This window comes from Malaya genurostris, chromosome 2 (genome assembly GCF_030247185.1).
Source record: "Malaya genurostris strain Urasoe2022 chromosome 2, Malgen_1.1, whole genome shotgun sequence".
Lineage (NCBI taxonomy): Eukaryota > Metazoa > Arthropoda > Insecta > Diptera > Culicidae > Malaya > Malaya genurostris.
The window spans coordinates 259,271,454-259,282,192 of record NC_080571.1 but is presented as its reverse complement, the minus strand read 5'-3'; the positions used below and the strand labels follow the sequence as shown (position 1 = coordinate 259,282,192).

Below are 10,739 nucleotides of genomic sequence, written 5' to 3'. Positions count from 1 at the left end.
CTTCTGGTTAGTCAGTAATTATTTAGTAAATTTTTGACATACCAGAGACTCGGATGTTTCGCATCGCTAAGTTCGACTCCTCTGGTAGAAGGTAAAAGTTTAGATGCGAGAAATATCATCATTTTTGCGATTTTTTCAGAATTATCGTTCAACAAAATAAATTCAAATGTTTTGCATGATGAAAAGCATTATTCAAACAATATTTTGTAATTTTGTCGTGGAAAAATATTGAGAAATAAGTCGGTCAAGAGGTATTTTTAGGACGCTTCTTAAAAATCATGATTTGCGGTGTCCACTGTATTCAGCGCAGACTAATCAGAAGTGCACAAATCAAACCAGCGTAGTTAGAGTAGAAGTTTTCTAGACCCCGACGTCTCTGTTTGATTTTTTTTTTTATTTTTGAATTTTTGGTGGTTGTTCAAAGTGTAAACTACAATTTTTCACTAAAAAATCCTTCGTTTTGTAGTTATAAAACCTCCCCAAAGTACCAAACAACGAAAAGCAAAACGTTGGGGTCTGGTTTTTTATATGTAGAAAGTGTGTGCAAAATTTGAAAAAAATTGGTGCAGTAGTTTTTGATTGACGATGGACACGGACACGGTTTTTTTTGTCTATAATATCAATGGAAATATTTTATTATTCAAGGGTCTAACATTTTCAAAAAATCATATTTTTTTCCTTTATAATTTGTTATAATGAAACATTTCAAGAATATTTTGTCAAGTTTTTAAGTCAATCGAAGCAGAAATCATAAGCCTGTGTGCCGAGCTCTTACTTCTTCGCAGCATAAGATGAACAAAGATGAAGGCCCACAATTTGCTGAGTTTTGTTCCGATAGGCTTGAAAATTTTACAGAATATTCTTCAAATATTTTACTATCAGGAAATACAACGAAAAAAATATATGATTTTTTAAAAGTGTTAGACCCTACCTCACCTACTCTACATTTTTAATATTCTTTCGCCTCTCACAGTCTCTAGTTAGTTTGCTATTGTTAAAAAACCGAAAGATAAAATGAATAATTCTTGGAAATACGAAAGTTCAAGTTAACTTTCCTTTAAATATTGTGTCCATTAACTTTTCCATGAACACTGAATTCGTTTAATAGTTTTATCAATTGTCGTCTCATTAGTCGACACCACATCATTTTGTTTAGTAGCCCACCTACAATTAACGAATGGTAAAGTTCGGTACTGAGAATCTATATGAGAAAGTTTTATATGAAAATAATGTGCAATTCTTCTGTTATAGAGGAGTGAACATGAGGAGTGATTGTATCAGTATTTAGCTTATCGTTCGAGTCAATGCATATAATCTCACAACTAATGGTTTTCAATCCACCAGAATTTATCCAACGCGAACGAACTCCAGCAAGCTAAATGCAAGACAAACCCTTATTGTTTGATCTTATTATTTAAACAGGAGAATCATATCATTGATTCGTACAAAAATCGTTCTATAATGTGATTTGTTCAACTCACGCCTACGATGGCCAACAATAATCCAGGCGTGGAAATAGGCAAATTTTTTGATTCACAGTAAATAAAAATAATTATTATTATCTTTTCATATAACATATTTATTGTAGATATTATAATGAATTTTGAAACGAATGAATTTTGATAAGATAAATTTTGGTTTTACTTAGAATTTAAAAACGTCTTCAATTTCATTTCAACAGTTCCCACAATTTAAAACATAATCGCAATTTTAGTTTTGTTACCCAATTTTTTGATTCACGTTGTTCGGTTTTTTGATTCACAGTCGGAAATCTTGATTCTCATTTTCGTGCGTAAAATAAGCTTATTTCCACCTCTTAAATAATCATCTAACTGATTACATTGCACACAATGCATCTTTTGGTAAACAATATCAGAACTTTTGATCCTATTTACGGTATAGCTAGAACACTCATATGCGTTCCATCATTAAATCATTCGACAAGCAATAATGTTGATACCCAATTAAGCACGTGGCTTGGAATGACGAACCACATGAATTAAATATACATGTGAAAACTTCACACAAAACAACTCGTTGCGCGCCAAAAGATTCTTTCAGCGATCTAGTATCTTCGACGACCAAACACTTATGCAACTCGTTGCGCGCCAAACATCAATCGTAGATCTAGCTATCATTGGCGAGTTTTTCAGTGGAAAATTCATTGTCCATACAAAAAAACTTTATGGATTTTCCGGAAAGATTTCCTAATTTTTTTTATGTACGAACCCGGTGGGGGTAAAAACTGATCAAACAAAAAAAGAATCATGTAAATCCGTCCATCCGTTCTTACGTGATGCGATTACAAAGAATGATCTCTGCATTTATATATATATATATATATATATATATATATATATATATATATATATATATATATATATATATATATATATATATATATATATATATATATATATATATATATATATATATATATATAATAATTCCGCACTTTGGTGTAGATGCGTCGTTTCAAATTCTGATGGTGAAGAAGGGAAAAGCTTGCTTGTTTTATTCGTACTCACGTCAATCAGTTATGTCTTCGACATTACCCACCCAGCATGTTTGATCAGTGAAAAAGTAGGGTTTAGCGCCAGGAAATATCTGACTGCTAACAATTATTTAAAAAAACAAAAAGCAGCGAGGCGACTGGTTATGCTACGATAGTTCTCAACACTATGACGATCACTGCTTTGGCATAAAATATCAAATTAACCGGGAAATTCCTTATTCGAAAAGTCGAAATCTGTTAGTTTTTTTTGATTTCTGAAAATAAATACCAATTCGTATGTTACAAGGTCACTGAACTAAATACATAGGCAAATAAATAAAAATAGAAGTCCTTATCGCACATAGTTTTGTAGGAAAAATCATTATAAGCCTTGCCATTGTGGCCAAGACTAAATTTCCGTCCTGGGTAACATTACTGGTGAAATTCCATATCAGTTTGCGTCCGAAAGCAAAACTATTACCTAAAAATTGATCCTGTTGGCATTTTGCTTCATGGCAAGCCAAAGACTCCAAAGCAGGTCAACTCATTCGACCAGTTTGCCCACTTTTGCTGCTTTCGATGCTCATTCCTGGTCAGCTCCCAGTAGATAGCAATCAAGTTGGTCCACCCAAAGATGATTAAGACAGCATCAGAGACCGAATGCTCATCATAATCTTCCGCTATTGGCACAAATTTTGTCTGTCCCAATCAAGGACAGGTTCAAATTTTGGACTGCACTTCGGAAGCGAAAGCAGCAGAGAAGTCGGAATCTAGTCCGGACCGAAAGTTGTTGTGCTTTGTGAAAACTTTCGACCACGTGTGGGACCGGACTAATCCAGTTCAAACACAAAGTTCAGAGGTCCGACTAGTGCCGGAGGTAAGTGCCACAATACAACCTATTCGGGCTGCTCATATCTGTTGGTCTTTCAGATTCAGAACCACAGACAGAAGACGACAGGAATGTGAATGTCAAGTTTTAATTACATTATTGTGATGAGGAAGAAACTTTTATTGCTGTCCACCGACTGTCGATCCTAACGAGTAAATAATCATAGTGTTTGATTGGAACCCTACTTCACAACCAACACCGAATACAACGAACGCAGCCACTTCGATTGCCGTGAGAATGAGAGGGATTTGTCGGAGTATGGAAAACAGTAGTCATCACGGTTTAGCACAGATTGAGAAATAGCATCGCACATCTAGGATCATCTCGATCGCTCTCGATCGAGCCAGTCAGTAATTAATCATACGCAACCGAGGATGGTTGCACTTTACAAGAACCTGCTGATCATTTATATATATAGTAGACCTAAGTAGAAAATAAAATTTAGTAAGTGATTAAATGTGTTTGGAGTGATTACTAAAAGGTGTTTTAATCACTCGGTGCTGTACATCATTATCAACCCCGCCTGGTTCTCGGATTGGTAAATCCAACGATCTGGACAACTACCAAAATCATCGCATCAAGGAAATCGAAGGCATCAAGGTCAGTTAGCGGTTACAAGGGCCAATTATACAACATTGCTGGTCCTTCGAACCGGATTATCGAACCACAGAGGTCTTAACGCACGGCGATCAAGGTCTTCTGCATCAAGGAAACCACGCTTTCGAAGTAGCCATCGCGGAGACGCCATTAGCTATTGTACTAATAACCGCCATCATCATTTCTGGCATCAAGGAGCGTCACTAAATCATTGTGAATACAAGAGCCATTTTTAAACCGACGTCATCGTGAGCAACTTACAACAGTGAAGTTCACCGACCTTTAAGCAGTAGGGGGATTGATAGAGTCACAGGAGTGTCACTCTATAGCCGGTTAGGTGAGTGGAACATTAGTATACGTCCAGCCGCTGGACGATTTCTTTTGTGATTCTAACACCAATCCTTACTATCTTTGACGGCGTTCGCGTATCACGATTGCGGTGATCACACCACAACGAGGCAAATGCATGCTTGCTGTTAGTCTGGCTGATGGAGTTGGGGTCTCGTATCGGTTCTACACTTGACTGGATTGCGTAACAATGATTGGAAGAATGTGCAATCATTGTTAATCATCATAATTGCAACGCGGTTACTGGGCTCGTTCAACAAATAGTTTTGTCAGGTAAATTTATTACAAGGTATATGCCCAGCCGTTGCTGGATTATGATACTGCGCATTAAAAATAAATTATCCTATACGACAATTTGGATTGATTCTTCCTTGGATCTGAGCCCTGCTTTACTCACTCGAGCTGTTGGTGTTGAGTGTTGCATGAACGAGTTGTGTGATTTGAAAGGCCTGCTAGTTTGGACGATCGACGCTTGAAATATTTGATTGTTGCATTTATATTTTACTGGCGCCAATGTCAGTTTCCCAGGTAGGCTGACACAGTATATGTCTAGTCGAGGCTAGATTTATTTTACGCATACTACACCACTTCAAATTTTTCGGTAAACACGAGAGTGCTTGCAATATGCCATCGACGACATCAGCATCATCAACAAAAAAGATTGCTTCCCTGAAGGCACTACATACGAAGCTTAAGGGATTGCAAACGTCTCTGAACAACATCGTGAAATTCACCCAGTCCTGTGATGAATCTACAACGGCTAGTCAAGTGGCAGTTCGTCTTGAACGATTAGATGAACTTTGGGAGAAAATAGGGAATACAATCTATGAGATCGAGTCGCATGATGATTTCGAAGCAGGAGAAGAGGCCTTTTCCAAAGAACGTATCAATTTTGAAGATCGCTACTACGATACGAAATCCTTTTTGGTAGATAAGGCGAAGGAGCTTCAGGATAGTCCCTCCTTGGAGCAGTCTATTAGGCAGGTCGACACAACACTTCAAACACCAATGGATCACGTTCGCCTTCCGCAGATCAAATTGCAAACATTCAACGGCAATATTGATGAATGGCTCAGTTTCAGGGATTTATTCACGTCATTAATCCATTGGAAAACTGAGCTACCTGAAGTAGAGAAGTTTCATTATCTCAAGGGATGTCTTGAAGGAGAAGCCAGAGCGTTGATCGATCCATTAAAAATAACAAAAGGAAATTATCAAATAGCTTGGGAGGTATTGATCAAGCGCTACAATAATAGTAAACTTTTGAAAAAGCGACAAGTACATGCTCTCTTCAAACTACCTGTTTTGGTCAAGGAATCAGCATCAGAATTACACAAATTGCTAGAGGGTTTTGATAGAATAGTGCAAACTCTAGATCAAATAGTACAACCCGCGGATTATAAGGACCTACTACTTTTGGATGTACTTAGTTCTAGATTGGATCCATACACACGACGCGGATGGGAGGAGCAGTCCTCAAACAAGGAACAAGACACTTTAAAGGACTTGACAGATTTTCTTCAGAGAAGAATTCGGATTCTTGAATCACTTCCAACAAGGTCATCGGAAAATAAGTATGATGCAGCATTGGCAAAGAAGAAAGCATTCACGGTCCGCTCCAGTCATAGCTCTGTGCAATCATCCACTGGAAAATGCAGTGTCTGCTCGGAAATGCATTGGTTGTATTTATGTCCATCATTCCAGGGCATGTCAGTTGCAAGCAGGGAGTCACATATTCGCTCACAGTCCCTTTGCCGAAATTGCTTCAAGAAAGGTCATCAAGCAAAGGATTGCGCATCGAAGTTTTCTTGTAAAAAATGCAAGGGTCGGCATCATACCATGGTTTGTTTCAAACCGAATGACGAAAATCATGTTAAGAACACTTCTGGCGAAGGAGAAGCCTCTACCAGCAAACGAAACACAACGGTGATTAATGTAGCGGCTACTGACACAGTAATTTCCAATATGGCACAAAACCGTACCACCAAGGTCCTACTCGCAACAGCAATAGTACTCGTTGAAGATGATAATGCAGTATGCCATCCAGCACGGGCCCTGCTGGACTCTGGGTCGGAATGTAACTTCATCTCTGAAAGAATGTGCCAGCAGATGAGCACCTCTAAGGAAGGTGTTGATATTTCTGTTCTAGGAATCGGTCAAGTATCTACCAGAGTGAGACATAGGATCCAAGCATTAATCAGATCACGTAACTCATCATTTACCTGTGATATGAGTTTCTTAGTTTTACCCAAGGTTACTGCTAGTTTACCAACCGCTTCGATTTCAACAGCAGGATGGAATATTCCTGAAAATATTCAGCTGGCGGATCCTGAGTTTTTTCGTTCGAATCATGTGGATCTTATATTCGGAATACAGTCCTTCTTCAGTTTTTTTCGGTCAGGCAAGGCGATTCCTTTAGGTGATGGTTTACCTTTACTCACCGAATCGGTTTTCGGTTGGGTAATCTCAGGAGGAATATCATCAACGGCTCAATCATCACAAATATCGTGTAACATGGTGGTATCGGATCATTTGGAGGAGATAATGGAACGATTTTGGTCCTGCGAGGCTGTGAGAGAAAATCGTAATTACTCCCCGGAAGAAGCACGATGTGAGGAGCTGTTTGAACGCACGGTTCAACGTGGAGCAGATGGACGTTATACGGTAACACTCCCAAGGAAAGACGATATTGAATCGAATTTAGGAGATTCAAGGGATATCGCCTTGCAGCGGTTCTACGGTTTGGAAAGAAGATTATCAAGAGATCACAAGCTTAAGCAGCAATATTGTGAGTTCATGACTGAGTATTTGGAACTTGGTCATATGCGGAAGGTGACAAACAATACAGCTCTCAAACGATGTTTTTTACCGCATCATCCTGTTTTGAAAGAGGCCAGCACCACTACAAAGGTTAGGGTGGTGTTTGACGCCTCTTGTAAAACGTCTACAGGCATTTCACTCAACGACGCTCTATTGGCAGGGCCAGTAGTTCAACAGGATCTTCGCTCTATTGTGTTGCGCTGCAGAACAAGACAAATAATGCTAGTCGCGGACGTGGAGAAAATGTTTCGGCAAATTAAAATGGACCCAGGTGATACTCCTCTACAAAGCATTTTTTGGCGGTTCGGTACGGAGGGAGAAGTAGAGACATACGAACTAACAACCGTAACGTACGGTACGAAGCCGGCGCCGTTCTTAGCAACTAGAACGCTTAGGCAACTAGCACTCGATGAAGCAAGTCATTTCCCACTCGCAGCAAAGGTGTTAGAAGAAGATGTCTATATGGACGATGTTATCACTGGAACCGACGAAGTCCAAACAGCAGTTGAGTTGAGAGAGCAACTAGACGAGATGATGCGTAGCGGAGGTTTTAGGTTACGGAAATGGGCATCAAACAATCCGGCGGTTCTACAGGGTGTTACGCGAGAAAATTTAGCCCTGCCAGACATAAATGAAATCAGCTGGGATCAAGACCAAATGGTAAAGGCATTGGGATTGACTTGGCTACCTAAGGCGGATATTCTTCGATTTCGTTTCAACATTCCAGTGCTACTAGCAGATCAAGTTTTAACGAAACGTAAAGTACTTTCAATAATAGCGTCGCTCTTTGATCCATTGGGACTTATCGGAGCAACCATTACGATCGCGAAAATTTTCATGCAGCGTCTGTGGAGTATGCGAGACGCGCAAGGTAATGCCATCGATTGGGATTCCCCACTACCTGAAACGGTAGGTGAGGAGTGGCGAAATTTTCAGCAACAACTGCCTTTATTGAACGACCTGCGGATAAAACGGTGTATTGTCGCACCAAGGACAGTCTCGACGCAAATTCATTGCTTTTCCGATGCATCTGAACGAGCTTATGGTGCTTGTGTTTATTTAAGAACGGTGATGGACAGCGGTGCAGTTACCGTGCAGCTTTTAACATCTAATTCAAGAGTGGCACCGTTGAAGACACAGTCATTACCACGATTGGAGCTGTGTGGTGCGCTACTTGCAGCAGAACTGTGTGAAAGGGTGAAGCAGTCTATTGGATCACAGAATGAAATACATTTTTGGGCAGACTCTACTTGCGTACTGCAGTGGCTCAAAGCCGCTCCTAATACATGGACGACATTTGTGGCAAATAGGATCTCTAAAACTCAGACAATTACAGAGCACCAGGTATGGCATCATGTACCAGGAGTCAGTAATCCGGCAGATCTAATCTCGCGCGGAGTCCAGGCAGGTGATATTGGTAATAACAGCATGTGGTGGGAAGGACCGAGTTGGTTAAAGGAATCGACAGATAAATGGCCTCGATCTTTGGACATTTTCATGGATGATGTTCCGGAACGACGTCGGGTTGCAGTAACGAGTACGACGGCTGATCACCAAAGTTTCATAAGGGCATACATCTCCAAGTTCTCTTCTTATACAAAATTGCTTAGATCAACGGTGTACTGGTTGCGATTAATGAGAATATTGCGGAAGACAAGTAAATTGGAAGCGATGGATTTTATAACCACGTCAGAATTAAGATCAGCAGAGGTAGTTATCGTGCGAAAGGCTCAACAAGATATGTTTCCAGAAGAATTAAAGAATTTGCTTTGCGGTAAACCGGTTGCTCGGAATTCACCGTTGAGGTGGTACAATCCCAACATTGCGAAAAATGGAATATTACGTGTAGGAGGCAGATTGACTCATTCGAAAGAAACGCTAGAGGTGAAACATCCCATGGTATTATCGGCCAGGCACCCATTGACAGCAATGTTACTACAACACTATCACCATATATTATTGCACGCAGGTCCTCAGCTGCTTTTGAGCACAGTACGCTTACGTTTTTGGCCGTTAGGTGGGCGAAGTCTTGCGAGAAAATTTATACATCAGTGTCATCGCTGTTTTAGATCCAAGCCAAAATCTATCAAACAGCAAATGGGTGACTTACCGCCATCCCGAGTAACCGTTTCGAGACCGTTTTCTAAATGTGGAGTGGATTATTTTGGACCCGTATTCACGCGAGCAGGTCGTCGGCGAGTCGCAATAAAATCATACGTAGCCGTTTTTGTGTGCATGTGTACAAAGGCCGTACACATGGGACATGTCACGGACTTATCGACTGAACGGTTTCTTCAGGCACTCCGGAGATTCTTCGCCAGGCGAGGAAGATCATCGGATATGTATTCCGACAATGGTACGAATTTTGTAGGAGCTAGAAACCAGATACAGGAACTTTTCACTCTGTTGAAAGACCCAGCCCATCATCAAGCAGTATCGAAGGAATGTGCAACGAATGGCTTACAATGGCATTTTAACCCACCAAGTGCCCCACACTTCGGGGGACTATGGGAGGCTGCAGTTCGTTCGGCGAAGTATCACTTGCTTCGTGTTCTCGGTGGGAATCCGGTATCGGTTGAGGATTTTACTACGTTGCTGACACAGGTGGAAGCGTGTCTCAATTCGAGGCCACTGATAGCAATAACCGATGATCCTGAAGATCTCGAACCATTAACTCCTGCACATTTCCTAATTGGTGCATCACTACAAGCCATTCCAGACCCAGACTATGATACTGTTCCATTGAGTCGGTTAAATCGGTGGCAGTTGGTTCAAGGTCAATTGCAGAATTTTTGGAAACGCTGGAGAATGGAATATCTGTCACAACTACAAAGGCGAACTAAACACTGGGAACCGGCCGTGAAGGTGGATGTGAATAGACTGGTTGTTATTGCAGATACAAACCAACCGCCAATGCGATGGAAACTTGGACGGATTGTTGAGTTACATCCAGGGAAGGATGGTGTCGTACGAGTTGTCACTGTCAAAACAGCCACAGGAAGTCTGACCCGACCAGTTGAAAAACTATGTCTATTACCAAACACCGAAGAAGCTGCAGGAGAAGAAAGTTGCCAAAATCAGTGATCCTTGCGGTGTAAGGGAGTCATCCAGTTCGTCGGAGGGAATTTCTCTTCTCTTTCTTTCAGAAGCTTGTCATCTTCAGGGTAGGTGAGGATAGTTTTGATAAGAATTGTTTTATTATTTTTACGTTTCGTCTTTGACTCATCAGTGCAGAGCTGTTCAAATTGTTCGGCACGTCAGAAAAAACATTGCACTCCGTTGCAAAACAAAAAGTGTTCTGTAAATAGCAGAAACTTTACGTCTGCTTAGCGGTTCAAATTGATCTGCCGAGTTTAGCACTAAGCAGTTCAATTTGAACAGCTCTGCACTGATGAGTCAAAGAAGAAACGTAAAAATAATAAAAACGGTTATGTGCTCTAGCACAAAATTTTGCTAACCCCTAAATGAAGAATTGTTAGCTTTAACTTGCGATACGCAGTGTCGCAGCTCACACATACGCCGAATTCGTATTCAAAATATTTTCAAAAACACAGATTAAGTTAAGAATATCGTTAATATATCAACAGAATT

At 40.4% G+C, this 10,739-nt stretch overlaps 1 protein-coding gene across 1 annotated transcript; it reads left to right on the top strand.

The window, feature by feature from the left end:
* The first annotated feature begins 4,952 nt into the window (after positions 1-4,952).
* LOC131429202 (uncharacterized) lies at positions 4,953-10,232 on the top strand. Its single transcript, XM_058593253.1, has one exon. The coding sequence runs from the start codon at positions 4,953-4,955 to the stop codon at positions 10,230-10,232; it is 5,280 nt and encodes a 1,759-aa protein (XP_058449236.1).
* Positions 10,233-10,739: the final 507 nt, after the last annotated feature.

Bases quoted from the DNA above. Each gene is read 5' to 3' on its own strand.
- LOC131429202 (XM_058593253.1), top strand. From the start codon at position 4,953: ATGCCATCGACGACATCAGCATCATCAACAAAAAAGATTGCTTCCCTG.